Raw genomic sequence first — 19,747 nt, forward strand, 5'->3', positions numbered from 1 at the left:
TCGTCCGGAAAGTTTCTTTCGTTTTATGAGGAAACAATAGACGCACAACATTTTCCCTTTTATACTATTTTATCGAATTACGTATGATCCATTTTGTTCTATTAAAATAAAGATCACAACGTTCGACAGAAAGACACTCTTCGGACAATCTAATCGAAAACGATCAAGGTTATTAAAAATACATCTAATCTTTCGTTATCTGCAAGGCGAATTTTCATAAAAGTCGAGTTGCAAAGTGTGTGTTATTTAAAAATTCAGTAATGGACAGGAGATTACGCGGCCATGCACCGACGCGACGATCCTCTTCTTCGTCGTCTTCATCGAATCGATGGACTTTCACTGGCAGGTCTCTGAACTCGGCGCGCCGCCGCTTCAACGACGTCTCTTCCGGTTTGGCCCCGTCGCGCCGTTCGTGAACTTGAAAACCGGACCGGCCACTGTCTCAAAGTTTCGCGAACTCACCTTCCCTCTCCTCTCCTCTTCTCTGTTCGCCAAACCCTGGTCTGCGAAACCTTGCACAGCTGTTCGTGCATTTTACGGAACGCTCGTGAGGAGAAAGTGGCGGAGGAACGTGGAAGAACCGATTGGAGTGGAGAATTTTCCTATCGCCATTGTAATTCATGCTACTGACCTTAATAACGATGGTAATCTTTGTCGTACGTCGCAGCAATCGGATATATGTGAAATTAAAAGCAAGTAAAAATGTAATGAAAAATAATGTGGGGAAGGTGAGAACTACCAAACGGCTATTAGTCTAATTACGTGAACAACATGTTCATGTAATTAACATCGTTATAGTAACGTATATATACGTGTAACAACGTAGTGAGCATCACTGAGGAGGATTTCAATGACTTATGCTGATAGATCATTTTCATATAAATTCTATTTTTATTTTTACACTCTTTGTAATTAGATCGTGGATGTTGGCGAAAATTTAGTTGATTTGAAATCAATTCGAAGAATTACGGACTAATCGTGATGGTTGTCGATTATCATTAGAGTTCGATGAAGTACCGATTAGTAATGTGAAGTGGAATGAAAAAAATCATTGACCTGGATTAGATGGATGAATCGTCGAGTAAGAACGTTGGCAAAATTTCTATTTTCGTTCACGAATGAAAGGTGATTGACAGTCGTCAAGCTAAGGCGGTAAAGTTCTAGTTTGAATTCGATTAGACGACAATCGATTTCTCCTGGTTTCAATGATTTGAAAAACGTACGACTTCCGGATTTAAAAAAGAACTTTCAACCGGACGATTTCTCTCCAGGAGATTCTTTTCTTTTTTCAAATACAGATTTTCACTCTGGATCCGAATCTACCAACCCGAAAGGTAAAATTTCGATTTTCCGATTATTTCCGTCGCTGCAATTTAAAAATTGCTAATTTTTTTTCTTATAAATAACTAGCAAAAAAATACCGAAAGCTAGAATTTCAAAATCCCCAAAATCGACTTCCAAGTGCATCGTCGATCGATGGATTTCTATCGATCTGTGCCCAATCAGATTCACTTCCGCCATACAATTTTACGATATTTTACGATACAAAGTTTCAACGAACTAGTACTGTTAAAGTATCGAAAGGCAGAGGTTCGAAATTCTTAGAATCCAGTGCCATATCCGTTGGCAATCGATTTCCATTGACCTGTACCCGACGATTCGGAAAATGTTTCGATCAACCGGGGGAGAGACGCTGAACGTCGCGACGGAAGAAGGCGAAGGCGAACGCGGGAAGTAGGTCGGAGAGAAGTGCCGGTCCTTCGTCGGAGACACGAGGAGCCGCTGACTGAGCGCCTTCGTCAGTCTCGCGAAGATATTCCGGGAGTCAACAGGTGCGTAGGAGCAGGCCTTCTCTTTCTGCTTCTTTTAAAAAAAAAAAAAGAAACATCTATCTTTGATCCTCACGTTCCACGCGAATCGATCGTTCGTCAATTTCGTTCTTTACGCGTCTATCATGCGGATCTAACGACGTATCCACGTTATATTCTTCCTCCTTTTTCCCTCGTTTCTTTTTTTATTCTTTGCCTATTCCTTCGTGCGCTCTCTCTCTGGACACGATCTTCCCACTGGATCTTTGACCACTGGATCAGCTGGATCAGCACGATCGAAGACACGCAAAAATGGACAGCTTTAAGGTATTTATTCTTTTTGAGTTTGCGCGTTTCTAAGTCTTGGCGTGCGGGTATCTTCGCAAACCTTGTACAGAGTTTTGTTATTTTTTTAAATTTGACGCGCTTTAAATATTTTATATGTAACGTTGATTTTGTTCTGTGACAGAGGTCTTATAGTTCTTCATGATCTTGCGTATGGATAAAATTTGCCGTCTATCGATTTTCTTAAGTATCGTGAAATTTCTGATATTTGATGCGTTTTAGTTGTTAACAGCTTTTTAGTATTCCTTCGTTAAATCTACGTTAGCGCTTTGCATGTAATATTCTTCTAACTTTACTTCCCGAGTTCTCTGTTTACTTTGTAGTCCCTTGAAATAGCGTTACGACTTGCTACTCAAGCTTCTCCAACGTTTCTTACTTTCGATATCTTCTTTTCTTCGAGTTGCAAGATATTTCTCCAGCACGTCGTTCTTTTCACTGCTCACATTCCTGCAATTGCAAGACAAGCTTCCACTGTATCGGCCGCTTTTATCCCAAGTGTAGAAGCGATTCTTTATTCTCCACATCTTAACGAGCCTATGGAATACGTAAACAAGTAAACGTTCCTCTTATGTTTTTCCTCCACCTTCGTCAAATAAATCTTCGTCTCTTTAACAATGATTTCTCGCGAAACAACATTTACAACAGGTATTTTCGAAGCCTGCGCAGCTTCGTCGTATCGCAAAAATAATTCCCCTCGTTTCTTAAATTATTGTCGATTTTCTACATCCTCCTTCCGGTTCTCCTACCTCGAAATTGCACATTTCTACCGATGATCGCTCGGAAGCGATTTCAATTGAAGAATCACCGAGCAAACACTGGAGGAGGACCAAGGAATTAAATAGAAATAAAAAAGAAAAGAATAATCGTTAATTGGTAGAGAATGAACGTCGATCCGCGAGCTTTCTGGAGCGGAAACGCAATGTGACACGGATCGGGGGCATCGCGGTCCGCGTGGATCGTGCGCTTCCTTCGCCGACACATTAATTGCGTATCGTTCATTAGTTGGACGTTGCAATTTTCATGTTCCCATAAGCTCGATAATGCACGAACCTTCAATTTCACGCTTCAACGATGTACGTATGTTCACCAACAGGCTGTTAGAGATCTATGATTATTTATCCTTCGTGACTTTCTCAGCCTTACGATCAATTACCATATTCGATTTTGGATAGTTAGATCTGCATAGTTCGTAAGAATTGGAATATTAATTATTTTTAAAAGTATAGGTTTCTTTATATCGCTCCTTCTACTTGTATGTCTCATTTCGAAAAAAAAAAGAAAAATTGTTCAGAGCTCGTCCTAATTAATTTATCTATATTACGTCCTATTTTCAAGATTTTATTTTGCGTTTAAAAACGCTTATCTTAGAAGCCTCGAAAACGAAGAGAACGGGTATATTGTAACCCTATTCAACGAATGAAGATAAGACACGAGAATCATAAATGTTCATGAACATAATGGCGAAGTCGTAAAAAGATGAACGGAGACTTTAAATTTGCAGACTTTGAAGTATTACGAATCGACGAGTATTATACAAAAGAATACGTTCATTCGATTATAGCGAAAGAAGGCTATTACGATAAGAAATATTTAAATCGATATTAATCACGGATTAACCGTTTGCTTCGCCAGCACAAAATTAATACGCTACGCTCAATTTATAACGACTTTTACGAACATTTTTACACGCCATTTCCATCGTTACGATTGAAATTAAATTCACCGCAACAGAGAAATAATGCAGATCACTCGTTTTTACATCGTCGAAACCACAATTTGCATCGAACTGAGTTTAATTCTACCGAGGCACGGCTATCCGTATCCAAGTGGAAGAATAAGAAAGAACTTAAGATCGCTTCGTACCATTTGCGAACACCATTGCAAATACCATCGCAATCCACGACCGACAGAAGACCCATTCCACTTTCCTCTGCATATTTCAACACAAAGATGACTGCTGCAAAAGGTAAAGAATCTCCGCGAGGTCGTGCACGCGTTAAGGTCACGAGGGGTTCGATCGGTTAGCAGTTTCTCGGCATCAGCCGTTCGGCCGTGAATCGTCGAACGAAAGTCACCAGAATGGAAAAAGTGGATCGTCTCGTCTTCAACGCGTGGACGCGACGCGTGCAGGCCGAGCGTGTGCAAGACGTGCTCGGGGAAAGCACGTCGTTCTGTTTCACTTGTTGATGCGAGACCAGCCTTCTCGGTCCAATTGTTAATTTTATTTCGATCCATCTTTTTCGTCGTCTCTTCGGTATCTTCGCCTTGATCGGCACGTTCGAGAACCGCATTTTCGTTCCGTTATTTTTCCCTTATTATTTGGAAAAATTAAACGGTAAAAAAAGGTCGAAGAGTTTGGACGAATTCCGAGACAATCGAAGACTACAAGGGAAATAACGCAATTCATATTTTCCATCCATGTACGAAGCAATTCTAAGCAATTTTAATTCGAATTTTTATTTGATTTTGATACTGAACGCGCATTTTCCCATTCTCTTCGTAACTTTGAAAATATCCTTAGAATATTAAAATATCGAAGATATTAAAATATTGCTTGGCTTAATATTTATATATTTCGCTTTTATCAAAGTTCGTCGGCCACACACGACGATTAAATTTAACCGATTCTTGCCACTTTTGGCTACTTCACGTCGAAATATTCCTTCTGAATCGTGAAGCAACGTTGAAATAGAAAATCAGTAAGAACGTATTTGTCGTGTTTCTTTTCTTGCGATATTCGACTAATTATTAATCTACGTGAAAATTTTTTAATGGATTTTTTATCGTAAAATTCTTTGATGAAGAGATTATGCACTTTTTTATGCGTGTCAGTTTTCATGGAAAATATACGCGATGTTTAAGTTTCAGATAGTAACTGTGAATTGAGCGATCGAGCTGTTCATCGTGATTTTCTCTTCGTTATTTACTTTTTATTTCATATACTTATGCATTTTTATACTCACTCGTGCCAGCTCATGCTTCAATCTTTTTCCTCCTATTCTTGCTCGTGCTATTTCACATTTCTATTAAATCTAACGCTCTATCCGACAACAAATATCATTTCGTTTTAAAGCGCAATAATCTCAATGTCGGTCGTTTTCACGCATCAGCGTTTTCAATGGATAATGTTTGTTCCAACCTGATAAAATATAAACGCGCAATGTCCAGAAAATTGCTGCAATTTGTCGATACTATTCAGTTCGTAAAGGAAATTTCAAGGAATCATCGAATAAGTAGTACGTTATCTCATTGTCATTATCGTCGATTCGACAATTTAATATTACAAACATAAGTACTTCGCGATGTCTAATCGATTTATATTTCCCCTCGTTACGATTTAAATTGCGAAATTTTACTCCTCCAGACTTTTCTGCATGTCGCAGCCACATCAAATCGATCATCGATCGTTGCAACAGACCGTTGTATCGTCCGAACGGCATGGTGTTTCCTCGATGAATAATCATGGGATTTATAATAGAAAGTATCTAGACACTCGGTTACTGCATCGCTATTTTCTAATCTTCGCCGAAGAATCCGGCAGATTTCAACGAGCCATTAAATTTCTCTCACCGCGATTGCCTCCTGCGACGCGATTCTCGTTTCTGTGAGGCGCATTCGTCTTTCAACGCAACTTCCTCGGCATAATTCATTGCAAGGTCGTGCGGTAGACGTTAGCGGAAGAACATTTAGGTGCGAGACTGGTGGATCTTCATTTGCATTAAACTGGTGAAACTTTCATTCTAAAATAGCCACGTTTCAAGACAAGCGTATTGCATTTTCTTCTTTCTTTTTGTTTTTTTGGAAATTAATATCGACGCAGGGAAACACGATTGCATTGATCAGGACAATTTGTAAAAATTCGATCGCAGCTGGATCGACTCACGAAATGGTAATTTCGTGGCATTTCACAAACGCACGATATCAATGTCTCCAAATTCCGACACAGTGAACGGTAATGCTACTCTACTTTGTAAAGTATAGAATCGCAACTATGCTCATTTTTAAAATATAATGTGTAAAAGTACGGGTGGAAAAAATTATAACAAAGTTTATCAGTTTGATCGAACGTGTAACTTTATAAATGCACGATCACGATCGTAGATGTTCCATTGAAAAAGAACACGATGGTAAATTTGCAAATTACTACAGGATCGATAGAAATCGATGTCTGTAACTATTAATAATTAATGAGTAATTTCTCAAATTATATTTACATCTCGCAATCAATCAAATTCATAAAAATTATCGCAAAGATATAATAGCAGAGTTTATCGTTTAAATCTGGTTTATACTTTCTCGTGGCAATTTTTTCTATACCTCGAAGTATCTTGGCAGCGAGGCTCATTCTACTTCCTAAAATAGTTCAGACAACTTAGGCTTACTAGGAATAAAGAGGAGGCGTAAAGGAGAAAGTTCGATGACTCATAAAGCGTAATACGGATCGCATGTTATTCCTCTTTTGTTCGACGCAATTAAACACGTCTTTTTTGCTGACTCTGAACTATCCTTCGAAAGTTAGTTTCGCGAGTTAAGAATTTTACGAAAGGCTCGCGAATTCCTCGTTTCTCGTTTTATAGAAAATTTTCTTCTCCATCGAGAGTAGACGTGGCAATTTTATTTCTGTCTGCTGTTTTTCTTTCTTTTTTTTTTTACCGACAAACAGCTTGGACGACGAAATGTCAACGACTATATCTATCATGGTTGGAACTTTTTTAGATACGGATACTTGTCGAACGAAACACAGAGTTTATAATTCATTCGAAATAATTTCTTTCGATCTCCGACCTTGGCTCGTTAACATAGACACAGTTTCGACATTACAATTTTGGTACTCAAATTTTTCGATCAGGTTTCACTGATAAAAAATTCTGACGGCGCGATATGAAAAGTGAAAGTGACCCTAAAAATCTTCGAATCACTGTCACCAAGCCGAACGCATCTCAAACGTTGCGTTTTCAGCTTTACATACACAACTGTGCGTAAGTATTTCTTCAGCTGGTGTAATTTCATCAAAATATTATTTTATGACGGTAATACGTTTGGTAAGAAAGAGATCAGTCCGATTAGAATTTACTCTGACCCAAACCTAATTGAAACTTAATTTACATGCAATGTAAATTACCTATTCGATGTAAACTCACCTATTTCCCATCGTAGCAACGATCTGTTATAAAACGAATTTCTCATAATAAAATCGACGATAAATTCAAACAAATTTCTCGCTTGCCACTTTTCTCAAACTAATCATACGCTCGTTAATCGCAATCAGGCGTCAACCTAATTGTTTCACCATCTTTCATTTATTACGGACGTATTCACACCCACTTAAATAGCGAAATCATGAAACTCGCCTATAAAATCTCGACACAAAGAGTCTAAATAGGCTTCGTGAGCATAATCGAGCACGTAACATATCTCATACAAAGCTGTACGTAGACGTAACACGTAAAAGCATGTAGCTTGGGACCGGGAAAGACATAATGGACTTCCGGTAGGCCCGTTTCCATCCAGATACACAGCCATGTAACGAATGAATCGTTACATAAGCTGTATTTGTAATTAATACTTCGTACTTATTGCCAAAAATTAATTATCTTACGTATCGTTATTGGTTAATTTTAATTATCGTCTAAATTAATCTGTTAATTTCGCTGCTGATAATCTTCCAGAGACCTCAGACTAGACACTTCACTCGCTTCAATAGCATTTCTCAAACTTTTTTTCGAAATATATCGACCACTACATAATTCTGCAAAAAGTATTTGCCTCGTTTTAGGTGACGTTCACTCTGGCGTTGATGACACTAGCCATCATCCACATCAGCACGGCTGATCTACCGAAACCCAGCTACGCTAGAACGATGCTGAAAGTATCGCGAAGCCTTCCGGGCGAAACAGAGGAGCTGAAAGTACGAACCAGCGAAGGGAACGTGGCAACTTTGATCGTGAAACGTCGAGACAAGTCCTATCCCGAACAACAAACAGCGAACGAGCCTGTTAAAACTCCTCAAGATCCTGAAAATCCTAATCTTGAACTAACCAACGAGAACGCCACATCGTCGGACGTATCTGAATCGACAAAAACCGAACCAAAGACCAAAGAGGACATCAGAAGATTGGAAGAGGCTCAAATAGAACAACTCAGAGCGAAACTGTCAGACTCTGACATCCAAAGAAGCTTCTCCAAACTTGAAAACGTATCCGCGAATGAAGAGACGAACATCGGTGAAAAGATTCGACCGGTCAGAGAACAGAACATCGACTACGGAAGCTGGACGCCTCTGGGTACCGATGGAAGGGCTGTTCAACTTCAGGAATCGACGACAGAGGAATATCTGAGTTGGAAACCTCTTCAAAGTGATTTGAAGACGACTACCGAGGAAAGGACCAATTACGCCAGATTTGATCCAGCGTTTCCTGCAGGTGGACTACTTCTGCCGCGACATTTTCAAGACAGATCGGAGAGGAAACTGCAGTTGGCCGACCAGAGCGAGGAAAAGACTCGCTACACGTTCTTGCCTCATCAAATTCGATCTTCGAGAACGAATATCGGGGCAAACGCGGCCAAGAACAGAGATGGCAAGAACGTGCCGCCAGAAGTAATTGTCAGGTCGGAGATAAACGTGAAATCAAATCCAAAGAGGTCGCCAATGACGCTGGATAGGGATGGTACCCCTGTGATTCATGGCAAGAGGGTTCCCGACGAACCTATCGACAAGATTCAAACGTGGCGCAACGCACGAGTGATTAACAATAAATTGATACACGATGCAGGATCTATGGACAACCTGGAAACCTCTTCGAGTTTTTATCCGACGGAGAATGCTGTGGAGAGGCAGAGGTTCGAGAGATTCTTCAAGAACGTTAACAGGAGGTATGTCGAGGGTATAAAGATGAAAGAACTTTTTATAATCGAAAAATAGAGCTGACTTCTGTTGCACACGTTGAACTAATATTATTGCTAGTTCAACCAATGAAATTATTAGTAACTGAACTAGTTTATTATTTTGTTATTATCGTTATTATTATTGGTAATAGCAACAGCGGTAGTACGTAGTAGCAATTGCACTAATATTATTAGCGAAAGTTTACAAGTCACGGGTTACGAGTTAGCTACTTGGTTATATATGATTCGAGGAAATACACGACAAATATCGATATATTTTTCGTCAATTTGTCCGATAGATACGGCAAAGACTACGAAGAGGAAGGGAGAAACGTGTTCTTCGAGTGGGATCCAAAGAACTACAAGAACGAAGCGTTGAAAGCAGAGGTCTACGAAGCAAGAACAGACAATTACCGAAGCAATTCTCACAAAAGGATGCTACATCCTGACGGCGTGTCGATCTATCCAGTTTCGCAGCTCTACACCCCGGAAAGTCAAAAGATCGCGCCAGTGGCCTTGAAACCTGGTGCCAGAGCACCTGTCCTTCAATACGCTCATCCAGAATTGGGCGTGCAGCCTGCAAAGATCCTAAAAAACGAGAAGAGAAGACCGGACAATTTCCCGGAGAACCAATACTCCTTTACCGAACAAAGACAGAAGAAGAAGTACGTCTTAAACGACAAGAACATCGTGGACACTTACACGACGAAGAATTATTACCCTAATCAGCATTTCTATGGCCTGAAGAGACCGAACGACGCGCCATTTTGGGTGAAAATCTCGGAGAACCTGAAAAACCAATTCTCCAATGGCGTGGAGAAGGTTTCACAATTTACTCGGCCAGTGATCGATCCTCTGGTGGAAGCTACGCATAAAATTTCACAGAATTTAGGTCTTTCGAACGGCAAAGAGGCTGAAGACAAGATCGGCACTGTTACTTCCGGTAGCAGTATCCTGATTCCAGCTCTGGGACTCGTGGCATCAGGCGCTGCTCTCGGAATCGGTGCTGTCGCTGTTGGAAGATACCTAGACGTTGATGTTCTAAAGAGATCTAACGAAGCTCTAGGCAGCGAGGTGGAATATCAACGAGCTTTGGACGCTAGTCAGCCTTTGTTGAGGCAAGCGGATCAAGAGAATAATGGCGGAGACTCGGAGCAGATAGACAAATATAGCGGAACCGTGTACTTCCTCGAGAACGTAACGCCGAACGAAGAATTGAAAGTTGATCGCGATGGTGGAAATTCGAATAATCGGAACGGAGTTTGGTTGATCGTAGAGGGAAATGGGAAAGTAGAGAAGCAAGAGACTAAGCCGGAAATGGAGGAGAATAAGCAGGCAACGGGATACTCGAGAAGGAAACGAAGTCTCGATTATTTGGACATTTTCCAAGCGGAAGGGAATTTAAAGAACTTAATCAGAAATAAACGTTTGCAACGAAAGGGACCTGACTCGATCAGCGAGATCGTAGAGATCGATCTTCCTTCTCGCGAAGGTAGCATCGACGTCACGGAGTTTCTTATTCCAAATAGAAAAGCGAACGATCGAAGTAATTCGAAAAAGAACAGCGAGGATTCTGCTATTTTGATAATCGAGGATGGCTCCACGCCTTTGGACTTCCTCCAGAAAAATCAGGTTAACGATATGTCTGATAAGAACGATTTGGCCAGCTTGGAGAGGGTCGCAGAAGCTTCTGCGAGCGATGAAAAAGATTCTGTAGACGGAAGGGACGAAAGACGAAGGAGAAGAAGTATCGAAAGCGATCAGGAACTGGAAGACGCACTTCAGAATCTGGAAAACGCAGAGGTTGCTGAGGTAGCTCATATCGATGGTGACTGGACCAACACACCATGTGCCAAAAGGATATTCTGCGACGCCATGATCGAAAGGGGCGCAGATGCGGTTATTTTGATGGAGAAAAAAATGGCTGGTCTTTTAGGCTTGTGAGTATCACGTCAACTTTCATATCGAACTATTATGGTCATTTCGAAAAATTATTACGACCTATAGAATTATGTAATTTGATATTGAACTATGTTATGTTATAGTTAGTAGAAAATATTACAGTCAATTACCTGTAAAGTTTTACTATGATATGTAGTTTCAGAACCAAACTATCGTGGTATTTACCTAGCATTGTTATGGTACACAGCTTTCAGATTGAACTATTATGGTTGTTTCCAAGAATTATTTTCCTTTTAGCAAAAAGGTGAACGTAAAGTTACAAAACACACGGGAAGTTGTTTGTTCGTGTGATATAATGACGGTTCTCGCCAATTAACATATTATTTTGTAGCTGGCTATGTTTGGTGTACGGCCTTTCGGTTTCGTAGATCTGAGAAATGCCGATAGACCTCTTTTCTTCCTCTTCGCCGCTTCTTTTAGAAGAAACGAGTCTTTTTACGGATACGTACTCCTTCTAGAGAAAGGAACGCATTTTAAAAGCTTCCCCGATTCGTCTAAGAAGATGTATAGATTTTTCAAGAAAATGGTAATCGGTTTTACAGAATGGAAATGCATTAGAGAAAATACACAGTAGAATGGACAGTAGAGATACAGTCCATTTATCTGAACTTGTCTGGCCACAAACAATTTACAGATTGCAGTTCGTACAATAGAATTACTTCTACCTCCTACTAGGAGATCACGTTCAGATCAATGATTTTTCAGACCAGCAGAAGTTCAATTGATCGAGTATTAAATAAAATTTCGTTCGAATAAACCGAGTTCTAATGTACGCGTTTCAAGAGCGAATCGACGTTACTCGCGTGTTTAATTTACAAGAAATACATTGAACGCTGTATCATCGGATCATTGGAAACAGATAACTTAATTTTTTAAATATTCATGAGTGCCCAATGAAAATCGATTGCACGGTCGTGATTTCTAGTGAAACTATGCTCGAAACGAACATGCAGCTATCTCGGGGTAGAAATCGTTTACGATCGATAAGCAGGAGCGAGGAACGAAACGTTCGGATTCGAGATCAATTTGTCATCGTTTAATTTTCTATCGTTTCTTACGCCGAGCTTTTCCCGTGACACGCGCGTACGTAGTCTGGTTCGTCACGAAGGTACACGACGTGTGCACGCGCTCGCGCACGCGTGTATGCACAGAGTGAAATTGTGCTAAGAGGTAAAAGTCGAATCAGTCAGTAGGACGTCGCCGGCGAAAGCTGGGAAGAAAGTTATCTGTTTCTCGCTATGGTTCCGTCCAGCCGGCGAGGTTCTTTGATTTTCACGACTCGTCCCGGGATAATGGCTTTGTTTGAACTGGTTTCAAATGGAAAGGAAATTACAGATACTATTTCAAGGATTTGAAGAATCGGTCTGGGGTATTCTTTAGATAGAGGCAGATTTTTTAAGGTTCATTTTCTTTTTCAGAAGCTTAGAAAATCTACATTTGTTTTACCTGAATATCTACATATTCGTCTTAAAAAAAAGTTATAGGTCAATGTTACAAACGGTATTCATCGTCCTATGGTATCATTTAGTTGTTTCGTGTGACTTTCGTACGACTATAAAAATTTGATAGGAATTTAAATTGCCAAAATAAAATGTAGAATCTGATAAAGGGAACGCTTCATTGTGAATAATTTCAGCCGCTCCGCATGAATTTAAATACGCAGGTATACACAACTTTTACGCTACATAGCCTTGCAAGGGATTAATTCCCCCATTTACTAATCACATCTATTCGATTAGACTTTCTAACTCGTCAATTTCACCAAAACAACTTCGATTTATCGTCACAATTCGATAGGGTCAACTTTCGATTCTACCATCTGCTTGTCATCATCTTTTTCATTCGATCCTACGATTTATTAACGATCCAATTACACATCGTCCCGTTAGCTATCAATTACAGCGTGCCTATTGATAGTCTGGCAAGATCACGGTCGCCTCGGGCTTTTTTTAACGAATTGCCGTCAACCACCAGCCATTAATCGCTTGAATTTGTGTGATGTTCACAGAATTCAGCCGGGAGCAGCTGTCCAAGTGTCCAGCCACTTCCAACAGGTCATGGACGCGGTACGAAGACACGATTGTTCGAGCTTTCTGTGTCCCCAGGCCAGGCCAGGAAACGTTTTCTTCTAAACAAAAGAAAAGAAAAAAGAAAAAGAAAGAGAACTCTCCGCTTAGATTCCTCTTGTAGATTCGTCGACGGACCGTGTACTTGCCCCCCGTCCTTAGCCTCGGAGAAAAGCGGAACTGAGAAATTGTTAACTTCGCGACCGGTGAAAGCATTGGCCGTATAGTTCGATTCGAGTGATTCGGGATCCGGCGATTCGACTCGCGCGTTGATTTGGTTTTAGAGACGTTTTCGAGAGTTACTTTCAATCAGAGCACGAAAAGTGGGAATTTTTATTCAATTGGAGTGCGAACGTTTCGATTATTGGGATTCCATTCGAGGTGATAAAGGTTTGGCTGTAGTTTTTACAACATTTGATGGCTGAGATTCGATAGCAGGATTAATTTGTAGATCAAGATCTAAATTATTGGGATTTCCTTGAACGCGTAATAGAAACCGCATTTATATCGAAGTTCGGTCGAATTTTATTTGATAAAAATAAATAGAATCTGGATGTCCTCATAAGCCTAAAAGAAGCTTGACTTATGACAAAGTTCGTTCGACTTTCAGTCAATTTAATGGGACTTGCATTCGTGTATGTATGTAATGAAACATTTATTTTAAATTTCTGAAACTCAGCAAAGTTTTTAATAGAACAGAGCGAGAATGGAATCACGAATAATCTCTGTAAAAATTGTAGGGAACATTGCGAACTGATCGTTCAGTCAAAACTGTACATATTTGCCACCTTATTTAATATAAACTTAGGCTGGTAATTTAAGAAACTAGAGTTAATTCATTTCTATGAAACTCGAAACGACATAGCTCAAACTTGACCTAAATTATTCGATACTACTACATTGCGCTGTTTCAACGCGATGATCTAGATAAATCGTTTGAATTACGTTTTAATTAGTTTGGGTCAAATTTGAGCCTTCATTGGATCCTTTTCAAAGGAATGGATTTGGCTTGAGAAATCTGGATAGATGAATTGATTTCTCGAGAAAAATCGACAGACAAATTACTAATCAATATGTATAATATTCTTAAGCGATATATTTATTTTGTTTCTTCCATTTTATCATTTCACCTGCCTAATGGAAACAGCCTTAATTTGTAAAATAGGAATAAATTATACTTTCTTGCAATACTTCTGGTAAGATCATTTATTCTCTCGTTTTACCGACTGCAAATAATTATCTAAATGGTATATTACTGTACCACATGCAAGAAGAAACTTTAGCCAATTTTGTATACAGATTAATACTATTATATGAAATAATTTATATAGAAATGCTTATCTAGCTTTTATTCTCCTGATCTAATTTGCTCCTAAATAATATTGATAAACGTGAGTTTTCGTTTTAATTATATTTGATGCCCATGATTTTCTTCAAAAACTAAAATTTATTTTCCACATTTAAAACGAAAATAAGATCGAGACACGAAAAATAAAAGAACCACAGTAATAACTAAAATGAAAGTTGATTAGAGCAAATAAAAGTTAATTAAAAAAATTCTCAAGCTACCTTTATCCACGTACTGCAAACAAGTGTATATCTACAAATGTGATCCAACGTTTCGTATCCAATTTCAGTAGCACATAAATGCGAATAAAAACGTGGTACGTCCCATGGTAAAAGTTCCTCAATAAAGGCAATTAATTATTCAAGGAAGAAGACAGAAGTTAGTTAGTAAGCACTTAACTTGAAGACAGTTTGCTAGCAGGCGAAGACGATTAAAAAAAGTTGTCTATCCTCGTAGACGCGAAACTTCGAAGCTTGCATGCTTCCAAGTTGCAACATTTTCGTATGAAAAAAGGTGCTGAGGTGGTTTTTCACCTGCCAAGACGGGCATGCGCACGTCTTCTTTCGTGTAAAGAACGAGAAATTCGTGACAGTCCTTTGATCGTGCAGCTCGCGTGCGTGTACTTCTATTGGACTTTCAAGCAGGTACATATTTAACGATACTTTCCTAAATGTTACTTAATGTTTCACACATCTCATTGGGGTACTATGCAATAAAAAATGTCATAAGAATTAAATTATATAGTAACTCTCCAATTTCATCTGGGAAAGTATATTCCAGTTACAGAATCATCCTAGATATTTATAAAAGCCACATCAGACGAACTTTCACGGACAGTTACTTTTCATTATAAAAGATATAATCATTCTGTAGAATTGTTAATATATGTAACTGTTCAATGAACGTAAGATTTTATACAGAATTTTATAAAATTACACTACTCATCGAATAGATATTTTGGTATTCATATATTCTCATAAGAGTTCTTTCATCGGAAAGAACAAAGTTCTATTACGAACGAATTCCATAAACAATTAAAGTGATTAAAAAATTGAAGCGTGTGTATAACTCACATTTTGTACAAGTGACACCAAAGATTCTTCTGTTGCTGATTTCTTGCTTGCTCCCAATTTGTCATTGCAACATTCCTAAAATAAGTATGAAATACAAAATAGTATTGTTTCTTCTAAAATAACAACAAAATGATGACATTAGTATAGCTAATATAATAGACATTCGTTCTTTTATTACACAATATACAAGATCATAAGATTTTTTATTTTATACAATTTCTCGATATTATATTAGCCACTGAAACAAATTTCTCCGACAACGTTAACTTTCAATAATATTTGTAATTATTGATGAATTATTTCCTCCACGAAATTAAATTTTTTTATTTGCAAATTTTAATGCACATCCGTAAAAGGAAGACAGTATGGACTAATAACGTAGCAAAAACGCGAACAATCCTCGTTTTTCTTTCATTTCCACGAATGTTGGAAGTAGTTATGAGTAATTACAGACGAATAATCGTAATAGCCAAAATTAGATATAACGTTGAGAAAGACACTGAACTACGTATTCACGAATAATTAATATCATAATAAGCATTCTAACTGAAGAAGGCGACATGCGCTGTGAAAAACGTCCTGATAGTTTTTGAACGTGAGAACAGGTGGTTCAGTCACGAGAAAAAAGGCCCCTATGGATATAAAACGAGGTAATTTTAAATGTTAATAAAAGGATATTCGGAAAAAATTGCACTGCCTGCAGAAATTTCTGTTTTACCATCTTAAAAATAAATATTTTTAGAAATTACATTTTTAAGTAATATATCATAGAGAGAAAAAGAAAAATTATAGGCATATTTAATCTTACGATTCTGAAATAATTTTTAAGTACCTATTTATGATAGATAGAGATATAGATTTAAACAATATATACGCTTGGAATTACAACCTGCTGAAGTTTATGGGTATCTGGCCGGAAGAGAGGAAATGGAACCGATCTTCCAGTTACCTAGTTCTTTTTCCATTTCTCACGATGGTGTGCTTCGCATGTGGTCCACAAACTATTAACCTTTCGATAATCGCGGGTGACTCTGATCTGGTGATCGAGAATCTATCGAATAACATTACCTTCATGGTTTCGATTATGAAGACTTTGACTGTTTGGATCAACGGCATACGTAAGTATTTCAGAAAATTAATAAATACGGATTTATCATTTCTTTTAACTAAAGATACTACCAAACACGCAGCTTATAAATCTCATAGTATTATTCTATTTTATCATATTCTCTTATTCGTTCACATTACATTCTAAAATATTCTTTAATCTTATTCTAATTGTTACACAAAAAGATCTATTAAGACGTATTCTATCTGCCATTTCCTCCTGTTCCAAGCGTTAAAGTCTCTGCTAGGATATATGGCCAATGACTGGGACGCAGTGACGAATAATATCGAACGAGAAACAATGGTGAACACCGCGAGGATCACTAGAAAGATTACAATAGGAAGCACATTGATGGTCAACATCGTAATTCTCGCTTTTGTGCCTGCACGATTGTCTAGCATGAAAAATAACGACATTACACTATTCCTTCGTGGCTATTACCCGTACAACACTAGTATCAGTCCAAATTTCGAATTGACAATGATCGGTCAATACGTGGCTGCCATTTATGCAGCGAATACGTACACAACTGTAGATACTCTCGTCGTCCTACTGATTTTCCATGTCTGCGGACAGCTTGCGATTTTGAGGCAAGATTTAGGGAAGATTCATTCGTACGATAAGAAAAATATAGAAATGAAGATGCAGAAGATTGTCGAAAAGCATGAATATATAAATAGGTTCGTATGAAGGAAATTTGTTATTTTGTTGAAGATACTAGGGAATATATACAGCGAAGAGAATAAGTTAGAATAAGTGTATGCATGGAATGTTAATTTTCGATGTTTAAGTTCATCAATGTAAAACCATTGAATGCTCGTCTTTTATTTCTTCGTCTCAACCTTTAAGCTCATAATGTTGCTGTCATTTGCTAACTATTAATCTTGTCATGTGTACAAATAAGGTTCGCGGGAAGGATAGAGAATTCCTTTAATATGATGCTTCTGTTTCAAATGCTGAGTTGCACCATTCAGATATGTTCTCAGTTTTACCAAGTTATTATGGTACGATGAAAAACATACCTTCTTGCAAGTGTATATCATATAAAAAAATTTCAAAAAGTATTACAAAATAATATATCATTATTCTTATAATTCAATGTGCAGTCGTTAGGAGAGAATACAATGGAAGACATGATTTTGCAAATTTCGTTCCTGTTGATATACGTAGCTTACGTGATGTTGCAACTGTTTCTATATTGTTACATGGGAGAAAAACTAGCAGCCGAGGTACTTTTTAGAAAAGAAAAATGAATGGATTGTCATATCTAGAGGTGGGAAATTATTAAAATTTTCAATTTTTTCAGAGTACAGAAATAGCTAACATAGCCTACAGTACAAAATGGTACAATTTACCTCCCAAAAATGCAAGATGGCTTGTAATTATTATGTGTCGTGCCAGGTCTTCACCCTTACAAATTACAGCTGGCAGATTTTGTTCCTTTACTTTCGCGCTCTATTGTCAGGTAAGTGTAAACGAGTTATTGTTGTGTACTATATTTTCGGAAATGAAGATGATTTTTAACTGGACTGCTGCATGTCTTTTTATGTAATATGATGCGATTTGTGGAGACGATGGGCTTAAAAAGCTGCACGTCACTATCGTTTCTAGAAAGATACTGCAAGTATAAACAAACGATATACGCTATTATATTGGTCATAGGAAACTGTAAAATTTTTCCGTGGTTATTTTTTCGTACTACATAACATTGCGAAAATAATAGGGAAGAAGGTGGTTAATATATCCGTGAACACCCTACAGGTTTAAGATTTAGCTTAAATATAAAATAAGTAGATGAATGTAAGTCTTTATATGTGACAATATTCTAAAACAAGTTTCGGAATGAGCAGGGATTAGAAAAATATGTAATGCAGATCTTTTATCCAGGGTGTGAAGATGAATAATAATCAAAAATATCTATACACGTATAAAATATCTCACACGTATGTAAAGATATACAGAACAACCTTCTTTTTGTGTTCAGGTCTTAAAAACGTCGATGGGGTATGTTTCTGTTCTACACGCAATGAAAAATCAATAATAGACGATTCCATACATTTGCGAATTTTACAACTGGCCATCAACTTGATAAAAGAAGCGTTAAGAAAAGAATAGTGTTTAGTATATATTTCTAAACGATAAATTATATCTCAAAGCAACGAGAATTAAAATGGCAAGACAAAAAAATTAGGCACTGTGTAAAGTAATAAAACAATTAATTATTAAAGACATTCCTCGGGAAACCTAGAAGATATTAATTTTCCCCCTTTGTGCACATCCATACTTTTCTCATCACGTTTGTTAAGAAAAATCAAAAATTGGCCACCATTTGCTTTGATACGCCCAGATAAAAAATGAACAGGCTTCCCAGTTTGCTGGCAAAACAATGTACGTATATGTAGTTTAGCGAAGTTTGGTACAATTCTTCCTGGATCCTACGCCAACGAGGTGATGATCTTACTCGATATATGTATACTTGTAATGCGTAAATACTTTTTGCTGTTCCCATTTTATATCAAGCTATTAACACACATATCAGCAAAGGTTTACAGAGAGTATGTGGTCTGAAGTGACAGCAGTCAGGTGAGTATAAAAGTTAGGGGAAGGTTCTTCGCGTCATTCGCATCCCCTATGTTTGGTTTATAAATTCGTGCGTCGATTCAAGGTAGTGACAGTCAGGCGTGTGATACGTAGTCATGATTTTCTGTGTCTTCAGGTCAGACCAGTAGTACGCTAGTAGTGTCGGAGCAGAGTAGAAAGCATTTATGGAGAGTATAAGGGGAGGTTATTTTAGTGGGTTGACATTAGCATTTTGCAGTTCCACATAATTCATATTATGCATAATACCCACAACGTGGTACTTCTGCTTCTCGTTCGAAAAAAAGACAAAGCTAAGTAATATTTTCTTCTAAAAAAGAAGTTACCGTTTGAATTCCTCCTCTAGGTTCGGATAATCCTGTACTTGCCCCTCGTCTTTAGCCTTGGAGAAAATCGGAACTGAGAAATCGTCAATTTTGTGGCCGATAATAGCATTCGCCGTATAGTTCGATTCGAGTGATTCCAGATCTGTTCGTTTTTTGGTTTTACTGATGTCTTCGACATTTACCTACAATCAAAGCACAAAAAGTGAAAATTTTTATTCAATTGAAGCG

The 19,747-nt window shown here is 38.1% G+C and overlaps 3 protein-coding genes across 3 annotated transcripts in view; 2 read left to right on the forward strand and 1 right to left on the reverse strand.

The window, feature by feature from the left end:
* Positions 1-19,747, reverse strand: part of LOC100651408 — a 79,407-nt gene that overhangs the window by 20,859 nt on the left and 38,801 nt on the right. Inside the window, exons 10-11 of the mRNA XM_048408933.1 lie at positions 19,520-19,701; positions 15,488-15,562 (exon numbers count right to left, since the gene is read on the reverse strand). The gene's annotated coding sequence lies outside the window, so the exon portion shown is untranslated. The remainder of the gene's footprint in view (positions 1-15,487; positions 15,563-19,519; positions 19,702-19,747) is intronic.
* LOC100645997 lies at positions 1,760-14,256 on the forward strand. The gene is made up of 4 exons (XM_003397903.4): positions 1,760-2,135; positions 7,930-9,026; positions 9,338-10,978; positions 13,009-14,256. The coding sequence occupies exons 1-4, from the start codon at positions 2,121-2,123 to the stop codon at positions 13,130-13,132; spliced, it is 2,877 nt and encodes a 958-aa protein (XP_003397951.2). The 5' UTR covers positions 1,760-2,120; the 3' UTR covers positions 13,133-14,256.
* LOC105666102 (odorant receptor 4-like) lies at positions 15,547-18,824 on the forward strand. The gene is made up of 7 exons (XM_048408943.1): positions 15,547-16,137; positions 16,333-16,605; positions 16,825-17,275; positions 17,500-17,599; positions 17,702-17,824; positions 17,902-18,060; positions 18,580-18,824. Exons 1-7 carry the CDS (start codon positions 16,122-16,124, stop codon positions 18,634-18,636), a joined length of 1,179 nt encoding a protein of 392 aa, XP_048264900.1. The 5' UTR covers positions 15,547-16,121; the 3' UTR covers positions 18,637-18,824.

Source organism: Bombus terrestris, chromosome 9 (genome assembly GCF_910591885.1).
Source record: "Bombus terrestris chromosome 9, iyBomTerr1.2, whole genome shotgun sequence".
Lineage (NCBI taxonomy): Eukaryota > Metazoa > Arthropoda > Insecta > Hymenoptera > Apidae > Bombus > Bombus terrestris.

What these genes read in the sequence shown, in the direction of transcription:
- LOC100645997 (XM_003397903.4), top strand. An exon ending in TTCAAGAACGTTAACAGGAG is followed by an intron (nt 9,027 to 9,337) that starts GTATGTCGAGGG and finishes TTTGTCCGATAG; the next exon opens with ATACGGCAAAGACTACGAAG. An exon ending in ATGGCTGGTCTTTTAGGCTT is followed by an intron (nt 10,979 to 13,008) that starts GTGAGTATCACG and finishes TGATGTTCACAG; the next exon opens with AATTCAGCCGGGAGCAGCTG.
- LOC105666102 (XM_048408943.1), top strand. An exon ending in AAGCATGAATATATAAATAG is followed by an intron (nt 17,276 to 17,499) that starts GTTCGTATGAAG and finishes TGTACAAATAAG; the next exon opens with GTTCGCGGGAAGGATAGAGA. An exon ending in AGTTTTACCAAGTTATTATG is followed by an intron (nt 17,600 to 17,701) that starts GTACGATGAAAA and finishes TTCAATGTGCAG; the next exon opens with TCGTTAGGAGAGAATACAAT.